The 19,820-nt window shown below is 41.8% G+C and overlaps 1 protein-coding gene across 1 annotated transcript in view; it reads left to right on the top strand.

Annotated features, from left to right (window-relative positions):
* arhgef39 (Rho guanine nucleotide exchange factor (GEF) 39) overlaps positions 1-19,820 on the top strand; it is an 80,457-nt gene that overhangs the window by 14,301 nt on the left and 46,336 nt on the right. The window contains exons 4-5 of the mRNA XM_085138447.1: positions 11,356-11,476; positions 14,308-14,426. Coding sequence (XP_084994573.1) covers positions 11,356-11,476; positions 14,308-14,426 — 240 coding nt within the window. The remainder of the gene's footprint in view (positions 1-11,355; positions 11,477-14,307; positions 14,427-19,820) is intronic.

Raw genomic sequence — 19,820 nt, 5'->3', positions numbered from 1 at the left:
GCAATCCATAAATCAATATGTTGGAGAAACGAGCTCAAAATGGGTTTTGGAAGCTGACAGGAAAACTGATATTTTCATTTCAAAGCATTTTAAACTGCGACTGGTCCAAATATGGGTCATTCCTACTGTTCCCAGCCATTTTCAGATTGTAATAGCATTTTTAAAAATTCCAATTTTCCATGATTTTCTCACTACATTTAAAAGAAAAGTTGCTATAAAATATATTGGTGAAGCTCATGATATTATGCTGTAACAATGAGAATATTTTCCACACGTGGCACAACTTGTTATAGGACAGGGTCATCTCTGTTACTGCTTTAAATGTTTCAAGAGCTAAACAGTCCCTGCTTTTGATCTGTAAATGTATTTTTAAGAGGGTGTTAATATTTTCTAATAAAAAGATCAAGATGGCAAACTGGAGAGTAGGGCTGCCACAAACGATTATTTTGATAGTCGACTAGTCACCGATTATTTTTGCGATTAGTCGACTAATCAGATCATCATCCATTGGACGTAAAACGTACAGCTTATTGCACCAGCAGCATCTGCTCTTATATAACTATCATTAGCTTACAGTTTTAAGTGTTTATGGTATGTGCTAACTAAAAATAAAGACAAGATGATAGTTTATTAAATTTTAATGAAATCTGCAGATTGTTTCGGTGAAGTTTAATAAACTCCTTGCTATCTAAAATATAACAGGACACCGGAGTAAATTCTCAGCATCTCACACTTCTGATAATCAGCTGTCTGCTTGACGTTTATTCAGCTGTGTAAAAACTATAACTTTAATCTCAGCCAAACCGATTTACTCAGGAACAAATAAAATACTAAAAAAAAGCCAAACAATAACATTTTAAGTTATCTAAGTGACTTATATATCATGTTTAACCTGAGTAGTGAAAGACGGTGGTGGGTTTGAAAACGATTAGCCGGGAGTCCGGTGTTCTCACGGCTCTAGTTAGCCTAGCCCCCGGCTAGCTATCGAGCTAGTGGCTAACAGACGTCTCCGAAAACGTCGGAGCGCTTTTGAAAATATGTGGTGTCTTGATAAACTGAGCAGATATTTGAGGTTTACACAGCTACTGTCATGGCTGTGTGCAGGCAGGCAGGAAGGAAGGACCCAAAATGCAGGACTCACTGGGGCAAAGTTTATTGCAGGTTGCAGACTGAACAAAAGACTAACTACACTGGGGGGAAAATAAACTAACAGGCAGGCATAACAGGTAACGGAACACACAGTGAAATCTGAGGGTGAGCAGACGTTAACGACGCGACACTGACACAGAGAAACACAGGGCTTAAATACACAGATGGCAGTAATCAAGGGATGAGAGTAGGGCTGGGCGATATGACCCAAAATTCATATCTCGATATTTTTTAGCTGAATGGCGATATAAGATATATATCTCGATATTTTTTTATAAAGCTATAAGGTAAGAACAAAAAGAGAGTTCTTATTTAAAGCTGTGTCCCAGATGTCACATGGGCACTTTTACTAGCATACAGCGCAGATGTACATGAAAAAAACTACTCAAAAATAAATTATGAGCATTTATTAAATAATATTGCTCCATAAATAAAAGAAAACTATGTTGTTTTTGTGCATAACAAAGAGCTCACAATTGTGCAGTCAAAATGTAAACTAAAAGACGCTGAGCTTAATAACAAAGACAGATTTCACAGCTGCTCTCTTTCCAAGTTCGTGACTGACAGCCTGGAGTTTGAAATCTGCTTCATAACCGTGTGTCTTACAGGTGCCATTTATGGTCCTTATACACACACAATACGGTAATATTACGTTGAAGCACAGTACGTATCACTCCGCGAGGCTCCTCGGTAGCCGTAATGCTCCGACAATCCATCAAGCGGTGCAGCTCCGTAGCTTAGCAAACGCATACTAAAACATTTTTGACAGATTGCTGAGCGTGGTGTACCACATTAAATCGGTTCGCGGTCATCAAGCACAACCAGAATTCATACATAAGGCGCACTGTCGGTTTTTGAGAAAATGAAAGGATTTCAGGCCGTGCATGGCGTTAGCGTGGTTAGCTCGTTAGCGCGGTTAGCTCGTTAGCGTGGTTAGCTCGTTAGCACGTTGACGCCGTCCAGCCCCACGCACGGGGCGATGCGCAGTAACTCGTTAACGGAGATTTGCCGTGTCCATCTTGTCGCTGCCTGCAGGTGAAGCGTTGGGGGAGGAGGGGGAGTTGTGTTCAGTGAAGGAGAGGCGAGGCCGAGTGACGTTGCGTAAAGACAAAAGTGGACAAAAGAGAGGCAAACTTGCGGCTCCACAACTATAATTATAACGTAACATAGACTATATCGATATAAAAGATATTGTCACATCTTATATCTCGTATAAAAATAAATCGATATTTTTAAAAAACTCGATATATCGCCCAGCTCTAGATGAGAGACAGGAGGGGAACACACCTGGGAGAAATCACAGCTGACGAGACAGGGGAAACGTAAACTGAGTACACTCACAAAAGACACAGACCTTCACAATAAAACAGGAAACTCAGACACCGGGAACCAGACAAGACGCTGAACTGAACAGACAGATTCACAAACAGATGGGGTGACACCATAGACAGAGATACAGACGCAGACTCAGAGGCAGACCGAAGAGAACTCAAATAATAATCATAACAATAAACTAGAAAATGATAATAATAAACTTAAAGCGCTGGGTCACCGACCCAGGACCATGACAGCTACATTCTGAAAATATGTTAAACGTTTATTTTGTGACCCAGAAAGAATAATAAGAGTAATATTAAAACTAACTAGCTGCCGCCATTGTTGGAAACTGAGCTGGGCTGCGCTATGAATTCTGGGACACAGCTTCTTCTTCTTCGGGGTTTAACGGCAGCTGGCATCCTTGTACATGCAGTGCTGCCATCTTCTGTTTCAGTCCGTTATTACACTCTTAAATCCTACTACTTATTCCTGCGTCTTTTGTGATCTTACAAAGCTTCAAACGACGCATCGACTATTAAATCAGTCGTGGACGATTTTGATAGTCGACTAATTGTGGCAGCCCTACTGGACAGAAGAGTGAAAGGAAAACAGCCTACATGTGCCACACACTTATGGGAAGAACCAGCTGTTATATCTGCCAAAGGTGGCCACTTTGATGAGTCAGACATTTGGAATATATTTTGGTCCATAAACTAACTCCATGTTTTACTTTTTTAACTCCAGTTGCTTATTTGTACCATGCTTTCATTTCAGAGTGCAGTGAGACATTAAACTGCATAAATTACAATAGAAAAACGAGCTGTTCTAAAACATTAGAAGGATAGTGTAGATGTGTATGAAATAAATAAATAATAAGGCATGGCCTAGCAGTGTGAGTGCGAATGGTTGTCTGTGTCTGTGTGTTAGCCCCGCGACAGACTGGCGACCTGTGCAGGGTGTACCTGCCTCTCGCCCTAAGACAGCTGGGATAGGCTCCACCCCCCGCGACCCTGACAAGGATAAGCAGAAGAGAATGGATGGATGAACTCAAACTGAAGTCGTATCTGTAATTCATGTTGGCTTATAAGTCTAACGTAGGAAGTGTCCGTGTACTTTCTTATTCATGTGAGAAAGATTGCTCCTAGCCCATAGTTCATTATCAGACTGGGAAACTGTGGAGTAGGGGCTTCGGAGACCGTTGATTGGGAATTCTATCCCCGAGCTAAATAATGAGTTGTACGAGTTCCCCAAGGCCTCCATCCCCTGCAGACTGACGGGCTTTCTCATTGAGATTGCCGCAATGAAGATTGAGGTATGCATTACACAGTCTGATGTATTGGATAAATGGTTTTGCAGTTCACATACTGTTTATCTTCATTATGAAGTCCTTATTTAATCAGTGATGTGAATATAATGACAAGCTCTCGAGATAAAACGGGCCATCCAGCGCCGCAGCCATTCACCACCAGGAAATGATTCAATATGTATGTGAAACTTCAAGTAATGTAATCATCTCTCAGTTCAGCAACAGGAAATAGGAATGCAAATGTTACTGTTTTCCTCTAATGTGTAATATGCATTTAGATCCACATATATTTGGGCACTGCCACAAATGTAGTTACTATTACTGCTTACCAAAATAAGAGTGTTGGCTTATTAATGTGCAGACTTATTTATAGTATATAAGTTCCAAGATGGCGCCAGTGTTCACGGCAAGCCGTCTCCTCCGCTGTTGTTTGTCGTCCTTCTCTCTATGTGCTGCCCTGATGTCTCCACGTTACTTGCTTATGATCGCCAAACTCTTGAATCTCCGGCCTTTGGACTACCAGACACAAGACTTTAAATGGAGACCTGAGAATCCTCCTCCGCTTTCGAAGGACTTTCCTGATTACCTCCGCCACTTACCATCTACCTTCTCAAAGGAAACGTTCACGGAGACGGGGTAAACGTGTTCGTATCAAGGCCTTTTTAAAGTCCTATGTTGCGACAAATGATCACTATTCTATAAACATCTTGTCATCTTTTCCTGCCGTCCGGGACCATGCTAACTTCAGACTGTTCTGTCATCGCTGGATTCGCCCTGTTGGACCTTATGGTTACCTGGATCTCCCAGCTGATCTTCCACCCGCTCGGTGCTGGGTGCGGTCCTCCAGAGGAGGTGCGAATCTCGGCAACCTCTCCTACCAGTAACAGTGTGACCACTCTCCATATGGCCTTGCTAAATACAAGGTCACTGGCGAATAAGACTTTTATTTTAAACGATCTTATTCTATCTTCGGGACTGGCGGAAACTTGGCTTCGCCCCGGCTAACTTTTTCCCTTCTCAGAGCTGCTCCCACCTGACTACGCTAAGCTCACACTGGACCACTGGAAGAGGTGGAGGGCTAGCTTCAGTTTTTACAGACAAACTTCGATGTCGGCAGCTGCCACCTGTTCTGTACCCCAGTTTCGAGGTGCAGTTATTGGAACTGCGTCCCCTCCATCCTCTGTATCGCCCCCCGAAACTTCAAGGGTTTTCTTCCAGAATTTGCTGATCTGCTGGGGAGCCTTGTGCTACGTTATGACCGTATACTAATTGTTGGTGACTTCAACATTCATGTTTGCTGTGAGGACAGTTTGCTAGCTAAGGATTTCCTCGCTCTTATTAGCACCCTCAAGCTCACCCAGTGGGTAAGTGAACCAACTCACACTAAAGGTCATATACTTGATTTGGTCTTATGGTCTGGATATTTGCATCACGGACATAAAGGAGTCTGGGATTTCTGATCACTTCCTGGTTTTGTTTGATACTGTAGTGAGCAATGTGGATTTGATCAGTGACGGTCCTGTGCGGCAAACGCGCACAATTAACTCCCAGTCAACTTCACTTCACTGATGCTTTCCTTGACTCTCCCCTCTCTGATGCTAACTGTAACGGGCTTTTACAGCTTGAGCTTGCTAACCTCTTTTATACTACATGCGCTGACATAACTCTGTGGCTCCTCTGAGGATTAAACAACCCTGGCTAAATGATGCTACTCGCGCCCTTAGGCGTGAATGTCGTCGTGCTGAAAGAAAATGGAGGAAAGACAAACTCCACAGGCCTTTCTCAATATGCGTACTTGTGCGTACTTGCGTTCTTGTGTAGTCGCGATACGTCATCAGTCGGAGACCAAGTACTGTTCCAATTCGAAGTACGCATCAAGCCGAGAACGCGAAAAAGTCCCGGATGTGTTCTCGCTCCGCCCATTTTATCAAGCATGCATCGGTGGTGACTTGTGTGGACTTGGTACAGCTAAATATCCCAGAATGCATTTCGTCCAAAACTCAAACGCGGCAATGGTGGACGAGCGGGACTAAAAACTTTTAAATATTACTCTTTCTGGGTCACAAAATAAACTTTTAAGTTATTTTCAAGCGAGAATGTAGCTGTGTAAACTTCAAATATCTGCTTGATTTATCAGGATATCATATATTTCCAAACGCGCTCCGCCGTTTTCGGAGACGTCTGTGACCCGCCAGCTCCATAGCAGACAGCGAGGTCGAGGATTATTACAGCCGGCGAGAACAGCGGACTCCCGGCACATCGTTTTCAACCCCCCGCCCCCCCGCGGTCTTTTCGCTACTCAGGTTAAACAGACCCCAGCAGCTGTCTATTGTATTGAGTGTCCACTAAAATAAAAATAAAAGCGTTCTAACATCTCACCTGCTTGTTTTTATTAAGGTATGTACACGTATGTACATGTACACTATTTTATTAATAGAGATTTCACTACTGAGGTTAAACATGATATATAAGTCACTTAGATCACTTCTAAATGTTAATGTTTGGTTTATTTCAGTGTTTTATTTGTTCCTGAGTAAACCGGTTTGGCTGTGATTAAAGTTAAGCTTCATAACATATTACTCAGTTAAATTAAGGACGGCAGTAAAAACTCCGGACCTGTGACATCATCAAGTACGCTGGTGTTCCAACTGTACAAATCGCGAGTCCGTACTCGCGTACTCGAGAATTGAGAAAGGGCCCACGTCTTTCTGGACATCCTCCATAATTGTTTATCTAAGTGTCAAAAGTCTGTTAAAGCTGCCAAATCTGCCTTTTTGTCTATCATTATTATGACTAATAGCCACAACTTTTAACTCTGTGATAAACCCTTGCACTATCACTTATAGGGATGCTTCCCCTGCTCTTTGTGATCAAAGTATTTCTCTGATAAAATCTCAGCTCTAAGGGCTTCTCATCCATCTCATTCATCATCAGTTTTAGACCCAGTTCCAGCCTCTGAATGCTTGACTGTCTTTCAACAGTTTGAGCCGGTGTCTTATTCTGCTTCAAAAGACATAATTGATCATCTCAAACTCTCTGGTTCCCCGCACGATGTTCTTCCTTCTCGTTTCTTTAAGGAAGCTTTACATGTTATTGATCCTTGTGTCTTACTTCTGCTGAATGCATCATTGTCATCAGGTTGTGCACCGTCTGTCTTTAAGCATGCTGTTGTGCAACCTATTATGAAAAAGAAGAATCTTGACCCTGATGCTCTCACTAACTACAGGCCGATCTCCAAACTCCCTTTTATTTCCAAAATATTGGAAAAGGTCGTTAAAACAACTTCAGGCCTTTTTAGATGCAAATGGTATTAATGAAAAGTTTCAGTCTGGTTTGAAACCTCGCCACAACAGAGACAGCCTTACTTAGAGTTTTTAATGATCTTCTTTTAACGGTTGACTCTGTGGTTTTAGTTTTATTTGACTTGACGGCTGCTTTGACACGGTTAACCACAACATTCTTCTATCAAGACTGGAACATGTTGTTGGTCTCAAAGGTTTTAACTTGGTTTAAATCCTCTCAGAGAGGTCGCTCTGTTGCTATGGGCAACACTCCTCGGCTTCTGCCCCTATTTACTGTGGTGTGCCTCAAGGGTCCGTGCTCGTCCTGCTCTTTTCTCTTTGTACATGTTGCCGTTGGGATTCATTTTTAGAAATCTCCTTTCACTGTTATGCTGATGATATCCAGATTTATACACCTCTGAAATCTGATGTGTCTGCTTCTTTGCAACCTCTGCTCAACTGTTTGCATGAAGTTAACATTTGGTTATCACATAATTTTCTTACATTGAACGAGAATAAGACTGAAATCATAGTCTTTGGTAGTCACACTCTGCCCTTGGCCCTCTCGCCAGCCATCTCTCGCCCACTGTAAGGAACCTCTGAGTGTTCCTGGATGGCTCTTTTAAACTTGAGAAACACGTCTCCACTGTGGTAAAAACAGCTTTTACCAGTTGTGTCAGATATCCAAAGCAAAGCCGTTCCTTCCTTTAAAGGACCTTGAAAAGCTTGTCCACGCATTTATCACATTCAGACTGGACGACTGTAACTGCCTCTACTCGGGCCTCCAACACTCTTCTCTTTACCGGCTTCAGTTAATTCAAAAAGCAGCTGCGCGTCTTTTAACAGGAACGAGAATCTATGAACACATCACTCCAATTTTAGCCAAACTACATCGTCTCCCTGTTAAATATTGCATAGATTTTAAAATTATTTTGTTCACTTTTAAAATTCTGAATAATTTGGTGCCCAGCTATCTCTCTGAACTACACTTATACATCCCAACAGAGCACTTAGATCATCCAATCACAGGCTCCCAGCACAACCTGGGTCTCGAATGAGGTCGAGAGGAGACTGGGTCTTTGCATCCGTGGCACCCAGACTCTGGAATAACCTCCCTGTTCATGTTCGTACTGCCGAATCGATCCAGTCGTTTAAATCACGTCTTAAAACCTCTTTTTACTTTGGCTTTTGATTCTAACTAGTTGGCTGTTCTATCTTGTTGTGTTGTTACCTATTGTTTGTTGTCCTGTTTTATTGTTTGTTTTAATTGTCTCATGCTTTTACTGACTGTGAAGCACATTGTTGTTTTAATATGTGCTCTATAAATAAATTTTGATTTGTACTCCTTCAGGTTGGAGGAATCGCTCAGGACTGACGTCTCTATAATATGTAATCCCTGTAAGGCCTTTTTAAATGGTCCAAATGTAATTAGACAGTTACAAACAAACTGCTGTGCAATAATTATTTTGTATGTCTTTGTAGATTAAGCAAGTAAAATGTTGACATTTGCATTGATTTTATGTCTCTTTCCATTAAATTGAAATGACCATAGAAAGTGAGCAGACTTACAAATTCAACAGTGGATCAAATAATGATTTCCCTCACTGTATAGAGCTGTTACTGCTGGTGAGGCCAGTCTGCAGTTTTTAAAAATAAACAAGTCAGTAAACGTGTCGGGCCAATAGATGATTCATTTTATTTAATGGCAAAATACTGAAAACAGCTGAAATAAATGTCAAAGCATAACAAAAGGAAGAGAGCTGCTCCTTGGCAATGCCCACATTTGTTTGGTGATGTCCCATCTTCACGTTGTCATTTCCTCCCAGGAATCCATAATAAAATATTTAAAATTATCAGTGGAGAGGAGGAAAATATCTAGGATAAAGGTGGTAATTAGGGCTGCACGATTAATCGTTAGAAAATCGCGATTTCAATTCTTACTTATGTGCGATCTCATTTCCAAATGACAACGATTTAAAAAAAAAATTTAAAAAAATTCTTGAATGAAAACAAGCGCTCACTCTTCCTGCTCAACAAATGACAAGGGCGGAGCCTTATACCACGTGATACAGAAGCTGTGCCGTGTGATGCTAAAATTAGCAGGAAAAACAACGGAGAGCACGTCAGGGATGACGAGAAAGTGACGAGAAAATCCGTCCCGGTCAACCACCCAAACATCAATAACGGGAACCTTATACAGCGCTTCCCTATACCCGTCGAACTCCCGCAGGCACAAAGAAATTACGGAGGCTGTTACTTATCACCTGACCAAAGATATGGCTCCATCAACACTGTGCAAAACGAGGGATTTAGGAGAATGATCAACACCCTAGACAAACGCTACACAGTGCCGTCCCGCAACTATTTTTCCATTGTTGCACTACCTGCTCTATACACGCAGCGTCGAGCAACGGTGGAGACGCAATTTCAAGCAGTACAACATTTTGCTGCAACGACAAAATGTGAGACATTTGTTGTTTTTATGTTTATTTATTGTTTTTATGTTCAGTCTCAACTGTTACGAAGTTGATGTGCAGTTAATAAGTGCAATAAATATTTATACTGGAAAAGAAAATCGTGAGAGAATCGTGATCTCAATTCTAAGCAAACAAATCGTGATTCTCATTTTATGCAAAATCGTGCAGCCCTAGTGGTAATACCTGAAAAGTTTATATGACATTTGGATAAAAGATTTAATTCAACTTAAATGAAGGTGATGGGGCAGGTTGGTGTGCAGCACTGGTCCAGAATGCTGTGTGGACCGAGCACAAAGCAGAGGTGAGGTTGTCATTAAGTAGCTGGAGTGTAGGATGTAGCTCAGACACTGTGGGTAAAAACAGCTGACATCACATTGTGGGTTTTTTGAGAGCAACAAAATGCTGGTTTAAAGCTTTAGTGTTAGCGAACTGTTTATTCCATTTATAGTTTCTCATGTTTCATCCTGTGTTTTGAGAGTTGCCGATCATCTGTTGAGCCTTCTCCAAGTAATGGTGACGTGGCCTGAACTGTTTGGGTTTGTATCATCCACGATGTCGCAACTGCTCGGAATTAATGCGGACGACACACATCGAATGCTAATGTCATCTCCACCTTGGTGCTGATGGTCGGACAATTTAATTGCTGTGGAAAAAAAAGTAAAAAATGCAATCCATAATTCCATATTTATCATAATAGTCTCTGTCAGGAAGGGAAAGAAATGGAAATACATGTTTCCTGCCCTTTGCTCTCGTTAGACCCTCTCGGCTTCTCCTGCACCTCCCGATTATGAACAGAGCCTACCTTTGCCGGCAACTTCATTAAAATCTATTTAAATCAACTTCAACAGTAAAGTGCTCCTTCTCACAGCTTGTATGAGCAGAAGTCTCTGGGAACATCATTAGAGAATGTGTGTGCGTGAATATGTGGTACTTCCTCTAAGTTCAAATAACAAGCTCCTTCACAAGTGTCAACACCCCCAACCAATTGCTTAAGTTCGGCAGGCGTGTTCTTACTACAAAGTAGCCCTGGGTGCTCTGAAGGTACATCTGTCGTCTGGGTCCCAGTAAATACGTCACCCATGGGGGAAGAAACACTACAGAACGTTGACTGCTAAATCTCTCATTAACAGGGAAGCAATCCTCTGAACTCTGCTCAGCCTCCTCGCTTTCTCTAAATGTGTATGCCTTTGTTGAAAATGATGCTTCAGATGCGATCTAACCTCACACGAGCTCCTTCTCAGGGAGCGTGGCACTGATGCAAAGAAGCAGTGCCGTCTCAGACAATAATGCACGATAACTCAGCTCGAGGCTAAATGTTTGCTAGCAGAGTAAACTCTAACACGATCGTCTCAAAGGTCTGTGATGCACAAAAAATGTGCCACGTATATTAAAATAGTTCTTGATGCCATGTCCTGTGGATTTGTTAAGGATGTTGTGACTCAGGAGTAACATGCCACACACGGCTTACTTGCACTGCCTGTAAAATAAGCGACAATGATCCAGTGAAAGTGACTACCGTAGCATGTTCTAAGTATATATATATATGTGGGGTCTTTGATTTAATAGACTGGTTTACAAAATATTAAATACACATTTTGCTTTGTACTAATGCAGGATTTAATGCTAAAATTGATACCATTTGTTATTATACATAAATGTTATGGAGCATGTTAGCTGATTAATTGATTTAATTAATTTCAAAGCAAAAAGGGACAAAGAGAACTTTTAATAACCTGTCTTTTCAAACATTGGCAGCAAAAGCATGCAACACATGGGCAACAACGTGCAATAGTTCATGTTTAAACTTGTGTGTTTCTCCTCGCAGGACTCTACTTATCCATTTGGAGAATGGCTACCTTGGCAAAGGCCTTGACCAGTTCTCCACCCATATGCACCATTACTACACATATGTGGATAACATTTACAAAGCCCAGAAAGTGCTTCAGGTACGACCATTATATTTGAACTTGATCTTTTTTGTCATGTAGTTTTACTGTGAACTTCAAGAATGCAGGTTTTGCAGAATCTAACAATTTTCTACATGTTGATAGATGTAAAGAAACATGCTGCTGCGGCTTCATTCGGCCGCTCTCTTTAGCAGTAGCCAAAGTGGATAATCTGTCTCCATCTTAACCGAACCTTTGGGATGATCTGATATCGTTGTGTTGGTGTTGTTCCCAGATCATCATGAAAATGTTGTTCCAGGTTCAACATCGCAAGTGACCAATCACATTATTGTGACGTTATTCTTTTGCGCACCAACCCATTTGTGCATTTATGAAATTCCAATGTTGCAAAGACAATATCAGTTCTGCTTAGCGTTTATTAAAGGGTCAGGGTCCGTTGATCGGCAGACAAAGGCGGTTTCTCGCAGCTTAAGTACAGTTTTTTGTTTTACGCAGGTTTTTCCCGAAGTCGCAAAAGTATGACGTCACAACATTCTGATTGGTCACTTGCAATGTTGATCCTGGAACAACCTTCAGTATGATGATCTGGGAACAACACCAACACGACGATATCAGATCGTGCGAACATTTGCATCGTACCAAACCTTTGCATTTGCTCCTTCACTACATCCATGAGTTTTCTCTCTGGTCTGCTCCATAATCAACATCTTTCATTTTTAATCCTTCAACTCGGCCTTTAGTCTTTTTGTCAGGGATAGCCTTCTAACCATACACACAGTTAGATCCATATATATTTTGACACTGACATTGTTGTTTTTTTATCTGTTTACTGAAAAATATTCCAATTATAGTCATACAATGGACATAATGTGCAGACTCTCAGCTTTCATTTGAGGGTTGGCTGAAGATTCAATTGGACGAAGGGTTTAAGAGTTTCAGCTTCTTGACATGTGACATCTAGTTACAAAAGTAATTGGACAATGGAGTCAAAGGTTATTTCATGGGCAGATGTGGGCAATTCCTTTGATGTTGATAATTAAGTAGCTAAAGGGCCTGGAGTTGATTTGAGGTGTGATGGTTGCATTTGGAAGATTTTGCTGTGACAATATGCAGTAAAGGAGCTCTCCATGCAGGTGACACAAGTCATCCGTAAGCTGCAAAAACAGGAAACAAACATCAGAGAAATTGCTGCAGTCTTAGCAGTGGCAAAATCTTTAGTCCATCCTGAGGAAAAAGAAAGCATTGGTGACCTCAGCAGTGCAAAAAGACCTGGAGGTCCACAGGCAACAGTGGATGATCGCAGAATCATGGTGATGAGAAAACCTTCACACCAGCCAATCGTCAACAACATTCTTGGATAAATATCCAAGTCTACCATAAAGAGAAGACTACTGTTCCACTGAAGGAAAAAGTACCCTAGACCATTATGGCGCCCCTTCCACTGTGGGGTGGAAAACACCTCAGGTGGGATCTGCTTGTCATGCTGGTAACGTTGGAAACCATCAGGACCATCGAGGTTACTTTTGTTCTCCTCAGAGAATAAAACTTTCTTCCACCTTTCAGTGTCCCATGTTTGGTGCTCTGTAGCAAAGTCCAAACGGTCATTTCTGTGGCGTTCAAGGAGACGAGACGTTTCTTTGTTCTTGAAGCCTTTCAGCCTCAGATGGCGTCTGATGGTTATGGGGCTGCAGTCGGCACCAGTAACGGCCTTAATTTGGGTCGAGCATCGTCCAGTGTCTCGACGGACAGCCAGTTGGATCCTCCGGCTCAGTGCTGGGGACATTTTTTGGGTCTTCCACTTGAGTTTTTGTTCCATAACCCTCAGGATCATTTAGGAAATATCAAACGACCGTCTTACTGCGTCCCACCTCAGCAGCGATGGCGTGCTGTGAGAGATCCTGCTCATGCAGTTCAACAACCCGACCACGTTCAACAAGGGAAGCTTTGTTTTCCTTTGCCATCAGAGCATCATGACAGTGTGACTGCCTGACAGAAAAGGACAATGAATCCACATTTTTGCACAGATTTGGCCTTTTAAAGGAAAGTGGTCCTAAACTGTTGATCAGCTGTTAAACAGCCTGTTTCAGTTTAAACGTTGTTTTCAATAAATTGCTCAAATGTTTTGCCTCACTCCCATTTCTTCTAGTTGCACGTTGAAGCTCGACTTGGAACCTTGTTAAGCTTTTTGTCATTTTTAAAGTGGTCTTAAACTTTTGATCAGGACTGTATTAATGGTTTTGTTTCTCATCTGTTCCTGAGTGTCTTTAGATTGTGGCGTGATTGCTTTTTGATATGTTTTAGCCCACGTTGTCAGACAGGTTCCATCTAAGTGAGTTCTTGATTTGAGAGGTCTGGCAGTAATCAGGGTGTGGTTACTGAAAGTGAACCTAGCTTTCCATAAAATGTGTTTAATCACATGACCACTGCAAGTGAGAATGGGCTCAGAGCTCAGAGCTGACCTCTAACCTCTAACCACTCCTGCCTCGACCTTCTCGCTCCTACTGGACACCTTGATACTCTCCTACACGTCCTCCACCACCCTCATACTTCTCTGGCACTCAGTGAACGCCCTCTGACCTTTTCTATGCTGCACATCAATGCTCTGAAAGCAAACCTCACATGTGTAGTTCTCTTTCTCAGCATGAAAGCATACTATTACTCGCTGATTGTCATTTCTCCTCTTAACATACCTTCAGCAACCCTTTCCTATATCTTCATTGTCTTGCTCATCGATGTTATTCCTCTGTAGTTACTACTGCTCTGCACATCACAATCATGAAAACTGGTCCCAGTACACGTCTTATAAATTCAGAAGCTGTGTCTTGTAAATGTCTCTGAATAATCTCCCAGTGTCTTGTGTCCATCTTCAGATGCAGCTTAAGAAAAACAAGGCCTTCAGACGCTTCATAAAGCTGCAGGAATCCCGCCCAGAATTCAACAACCAGAAGCTGGAGGACCTGCTCCAACTCCCCCTGCAGCGGATTGATCAGTGAGATTATTTTATGATCTTAATAAGGTTTAAAAAGTGTGGGGACATACGGCTTCAGCAAATCAGACAAATATGCAGGTGCCAGACCATTTAAGGATTTAAAAACCAATAAAAGGACTTTAAAATGAATCCTAAATTCAATTGGAAGCCAGTGCAGGGAGGCCAGACCCGGAGTAATGTGCTCAAATGTCCTTCTACGCAGCATTTCTGGACTAGTTGCAGGCGTGTCAGAGTCCCGGTCCAACCCTATTAAAAGGGAGCTGCAATAATCCAAGCGTGAGGTTATAAAAGCGTGGATCACGGTCTCCAAATCACGCCTTGAAAGAAAAGGTTTAACCTTCGACAGACGCCTGAGATGATAGAATGATGATTTCACCGCATTCACGTGGCCATCAAGAGTAAGTGCAGAGTCGATTTTTAACCCAAGATTGGTAATCGAGCTCTTCAGGTGAGGGTCAGAGCAGCAAGGTCAACATCAGGGATATCAGAGGAACGATTCGGGCCGAACAGAATTGCTTCTGTTTTACGTTCATTAAAATTTAAAAAGTTTAGAGCCATCCATGACTTTACATCACTGAGGCAATCAAGCAGGAGTCTGTGGGGAGCTATCAGAACGACTGAAAGGAAAATAAAGCTGCAGTCATCAGCATATAGATGAAATGAGACGTTGTGTTTACGAAAGATTGCACCCAGTGGCAGGAGATGAAAACAGTAATGGCCCAAGAATAGATCCCTGTGGTACACCCGACGGCCGAGGGGCCACAGAGGACGAGCCCAACTTAACACAGAAGCTCCTGTTTGACAGATGTGATTTTATCCACAGGAGAGCCAGAAATGCCCACACAGAGCTGTAATCCAGAGATCAGCAGGTCGTGCTCCACTGTGTCGAATGCAGCAGTCATATCTAGTATAAGCACTACGTGTTCACCACAGTCTGTCGCTACCAGGATATCGTTCATGACCTTTATGAGAGCTGTCTCTGCGCTATGAAACGGCTTAAAGTCAGACTGAAAAAGTTGTTTAGATAATCCATCAGCTGAGTGTGAACAACCTTTTCCAAGGTCTTACTCAGAAAAGGAAGTTTAGAGACGAGTCTAAAGTTTGACTGAACTGAAATATCTGAGCCTGACTTCTTAAGTTAGGATGAATAACTGCAAGCTTAAACTCGTTGGTACTTGACCTGACAAGAGGCTGGTATTGATTATGTTCAGAATATGTGGTCCAACAGTAGGGAACACCTTTTTAGAAAACGGGGATGAGCGACATCATTCGGAGAAACTGCGAGTGGCTCCTGTCAGACTTGTGTTGATGTTTAAAGCAAAATCTTCATCCACACATTTAATGGTGTCAGTGGTCTGTCAATGAAGTTCTCCTGGGGCTCCAGTGGAGCCTTGCAGCCAGACAGCTGACTAATAAAAAGTCACCTTATATGACTAGACTTAAGTTTTAACCTATGTGATACCGTAAGTATTTCCAGTTTGTCAAATAATAAACTCCACCTGCTGGACAGAAGTGCAGATGAAGGTTTGGTCAAAGACTAACCTGGTTAAGTGTTTTCATCAGCTGCAAAATGAATTCATAGAATCTGAATAAAGAAGGAAATGGATCTGTGATGAATCACTGAAGGATCTGTTGTTAGAGGAAGAGCAAAAGAAAGGAAACACAGTCCACTTCAAATAAAAACAAGCAACAAATTAAATCACTTCCTCTCCAAATAGACAAAAAAAGTCCCGTCTTCTTGTCTTTTCTTGTAATAACAAATACATTACAGCCATTATTAGCAATGGTCTCTGTTAGTAGGAAGTGGAAATAAAATCTAATTAAACAAACAGAATAACACAAAGGAAACACTAATGAGCATTATTAGGCACATTTCAAATAATGTAAACCGAACGCTCTCATTTAGCCGTCTTGTCCTGTTCATTAGCAGCAAAACAAAGAAAATATAACGAGACAACAACATAATCCTGAACATTTTCATAGTTCTGATATTCTAATGAAGAACGGAGCTGTACAAAACATGAGGTGGTGAAGAGATATGCTTTCTGCTCCTGCAGAAGGAGTTGCAAATGGCTTTGCTGATGATAATACTCACTTTTTTCTTTCTGTCTGGCAGACACACCGGGTCATTTGGGCATTTGCACATCAGTAAATATAGAAGACAAATTAAATTTCTAATTATTTTGCATGCACGCATTAAGGGTTCGAATTTGTAATTAAGAGACAAGAGGTGTCAGCAGGCGCCTTTCTGGATGAGCGGACATAACACGGACTTATTGGTGATTACTGCACTTTAATAGCTTAAAAGAGAAGAAGCGCTGGTAAATATAGAAGTCTGGAGCATATGCATTGTGTAAATGAGAACTATAAGCGACCTGTAATCGACTTTGTCTCATCGTTCCTTTAAAAGGTAACTAACAGTGATTTATTCAAAGAGTGAAGAACTTTAAGTGTGAATATTATGAAACCTTTTCGAACTGTCCTCTGAATTATTATTAACTGTTTCCACAAAGATCTGAGCAGTGGAGACCAGATGAACTGGTGTGAGCCATCAGTGTCCTAATAAAGAGAAATGGCCACATGTTCATTAACCAGGCTAACAAAATCAGTTTCTTTTACTCTAACAAACCAAATTACTGGTGTATATCCATTTTTTTCTTTGATATTATTCTACTGACATCTAACTCACCACCGATGACACTAACCCTGTGCTACCAAAATATATCATTTTAAGTCTTTTAAAAATATTCTTTGAAGTTGTAGTAATCAGAGGACAAAGAACAATTGCATAAAAAATAATTAAATATTTTTCAATTGATAAAATTTTAAACATTTTTAAAGATGCATTTCTGACATCAATCTGTCACCTGTGTGGCTCGCAACACAGCCCTCCCTCTGACAAGCCCAGTACCTGAACTATAGTTGTGCCATATCATCCACAATGATGCCAGGATACATTGTTACGTAATATCAACGCGTCGTATTCATTGTTAGAGCAACACTGTGCATTTATGTTCCTTCGTGCATACGAGACACACCCAGAATCGAGCAGCTGGTCATGTGAAACCCCGACGTAAGTAAAGGACTATCGTTGGAGCGCGCTGTAAAGAAAAGCAAATGGTGCATGGAAATTACTGACGTAGTTACATGGTGGAAAAGCAGGATACAGAAAAAGCAAGGTATAGCATCTCAGGCAGAAGTAATTGTAATTATATGGAAACATCATGCAGACTCCTACTCCTACTCAGACTCCAACTGAGAACATTATCGGGTGGTGGAAGGAGTAGTTCGAGGACCTCCTTAGTCCCACTAGCATGTGTTCGATGGGGGAGGCAGAGTCTGGGGACGAGGGGGACAGTTCGTCTATCTTCAGGGGGGAGGTCACTGAGGCAGTCAAACAAATCCTTGGTGACAGGGTCACTGAGGCAGTTGGTTCGGCCCGAGTTCTCTTTCCCTCCTACCTTTGTCGACATGAGGTCATGCTGAGGTACTTGGTGCACAGAGGTTCCCGACTTTCTGCAGAGTCGATAGCTACAAACCTCCAGACTTAATGTGGCGTTCAGATTACCTCAAAAACAGCGTGTAGAGATCTGCTGCCTGAGATTACCTGCCTGGTGTAAAGCATGGCGCTGCTGGACTCTAGAGAAGTGGAGATTTGTTCTCTGGATTGATGAATCACGCTTTTCCATCTGGTTATCTAACAGACGAGTCTGGGTTTGTGGGTTGAAAGGAAAATAGTAGTTTTCTAACTGCACTGCGCCAAGTGTAACGTTTAGGGGACGGGGGGATTATGGTGTTTAGTTGGCCCCTTATTTCCATTGAAAGGAACTTTAATGCTTCAGCATACCAAGAAGAGTTTGGGGGATGGCCCCTTCCTGATCCACCATGACTGCATAACAGTGTACAAAGCAAGGTCCTAACCTCAACCCATTTAGAAGACCTGTGGGGTGAATTAGAGCAGCGGTCCCCAACCACCGGGTGGTCCCCAACCCCCGGGCCTCGGACCGGTACCGGTCCGTGAGTCGTTTGGTACCGGGTCGCGAGAGTTGAGGCTCAGGTGTGAAATGTATAGTTTTCAGGGTTTTTATCAGTTTTCAGCGTTATTTTGTTATCGTTTTTATCGTTAACTCTGTTTTCCTGAGTCTTTTCACGTGTGTTATGAATAAATCTTCTTTTTTTCGGTACCGGTACTAGTTTTATTTTGTTGTATTTATCCGCGACACCTTAAAGGCCGGTCCATGAAAATATTGTCGGGCATAAACCGGTCTGTGGCGCAAAAAAGGTTGGAGACCGCTGTGTTAGAGCACAGACTGTGAGCCAGGCCGTCTTGTCCAACACTAGTGTCTGACCTCACAAATGCTCTTCCAGAAGGATGTTCGAATATTCCCATGAACACATCCCTGTGGAAAGCCTTCCCATAGAGTTGAAGCCCTCTACACTGGATTTCCATGTTTGTTTTCATGTTTCAGTAAATTCCTGAACCCAGTTTTTCAAGCAAAATACTAAGAAATGAGGTATGGTGCTATAGTTTTTCACAGTGTTTTTCAGATAGTACTTGCAGTATTACACTGCATCGTTGGTGCTCTGTAACATCCCTTATTAAACTCATTCCACCAAATGGACCAGAAGCAATGATTTGCAGGGTGCTAGCATTACAACCTGCCTCGTTCACTGGCACCACTTTGTCTCTGTAACAAGCCCAGACTAAAAAAAAAGAGGGAAGACTGCAAAGGCAGAGACGAGCACAGTGGAAATCAATGTCAGCTGTCAATGCACTTCAAGGTCACATCGTCCCAGTAAAAAGGAGCATGGATTTCTTAGGAAAGAGACGCTCTTGTTGTCTTAGGCAGAGGCTTAAACTTGAATTTGTGTAGAATTGAATCTGAACATATTTAAACTGAATTAAGTCAAGTTTAAATAACTTAAAAAACATTCATTTTTTATATATATATACATAAAACCCAAATTAAAAATGTTTAAGAGATAGTTATACTACTTTATTGCTGGTGATTTTCCTTTGATTCTGAATAATTTAATCTTTAGCCAATCAGGGAAAAAACCCCAAGCATGTGGCTTATTATTACTCGTTTGTTTTTAGAGGCATCCTTGACCTCTGAGTCAGAATCTGAATCACCTTTATTGCCAAGTTGGCAAACACACAATTTGTTGTTGAATAATTATAATTTTTGTTGGTCCTGTGTCAGTTTAAAAAAAGTACAACACTCTTAAGTGGTGGACTGGAATTGCATTGGGGTCTGCTATGGTCAGGCACCTACAGTGGAAAGTTGACAGCATTCACCTTTCAGTATTATCTGGGGGTAAACAAAATACAGCTGACAGCAAAAATCTGACCTGCACTCACACGTTCTCTAAAGTGAGCCAGATATCACCATA

This window comes from Neolamprologus multifasciatus, chromosome 17, assembly GCF_963576455.1.
Source record: "Neolamprologus multifasciatus chromosome 17, fNeoMul1.2, whole genome shotgun sequence".
NCBI classification, from domain to species: domain Eukaryota; kingdom Metazoa; phylum Chordata; class Actinopteri; order Cichliformes; family Cichlidae; genus Neolamprologus; species Neolamprologus multifasciatus.
Note: the sequence above shows the minus strand (reverse complement) of the source record. Positions and strands in the feature narration are given on the sequence as shown.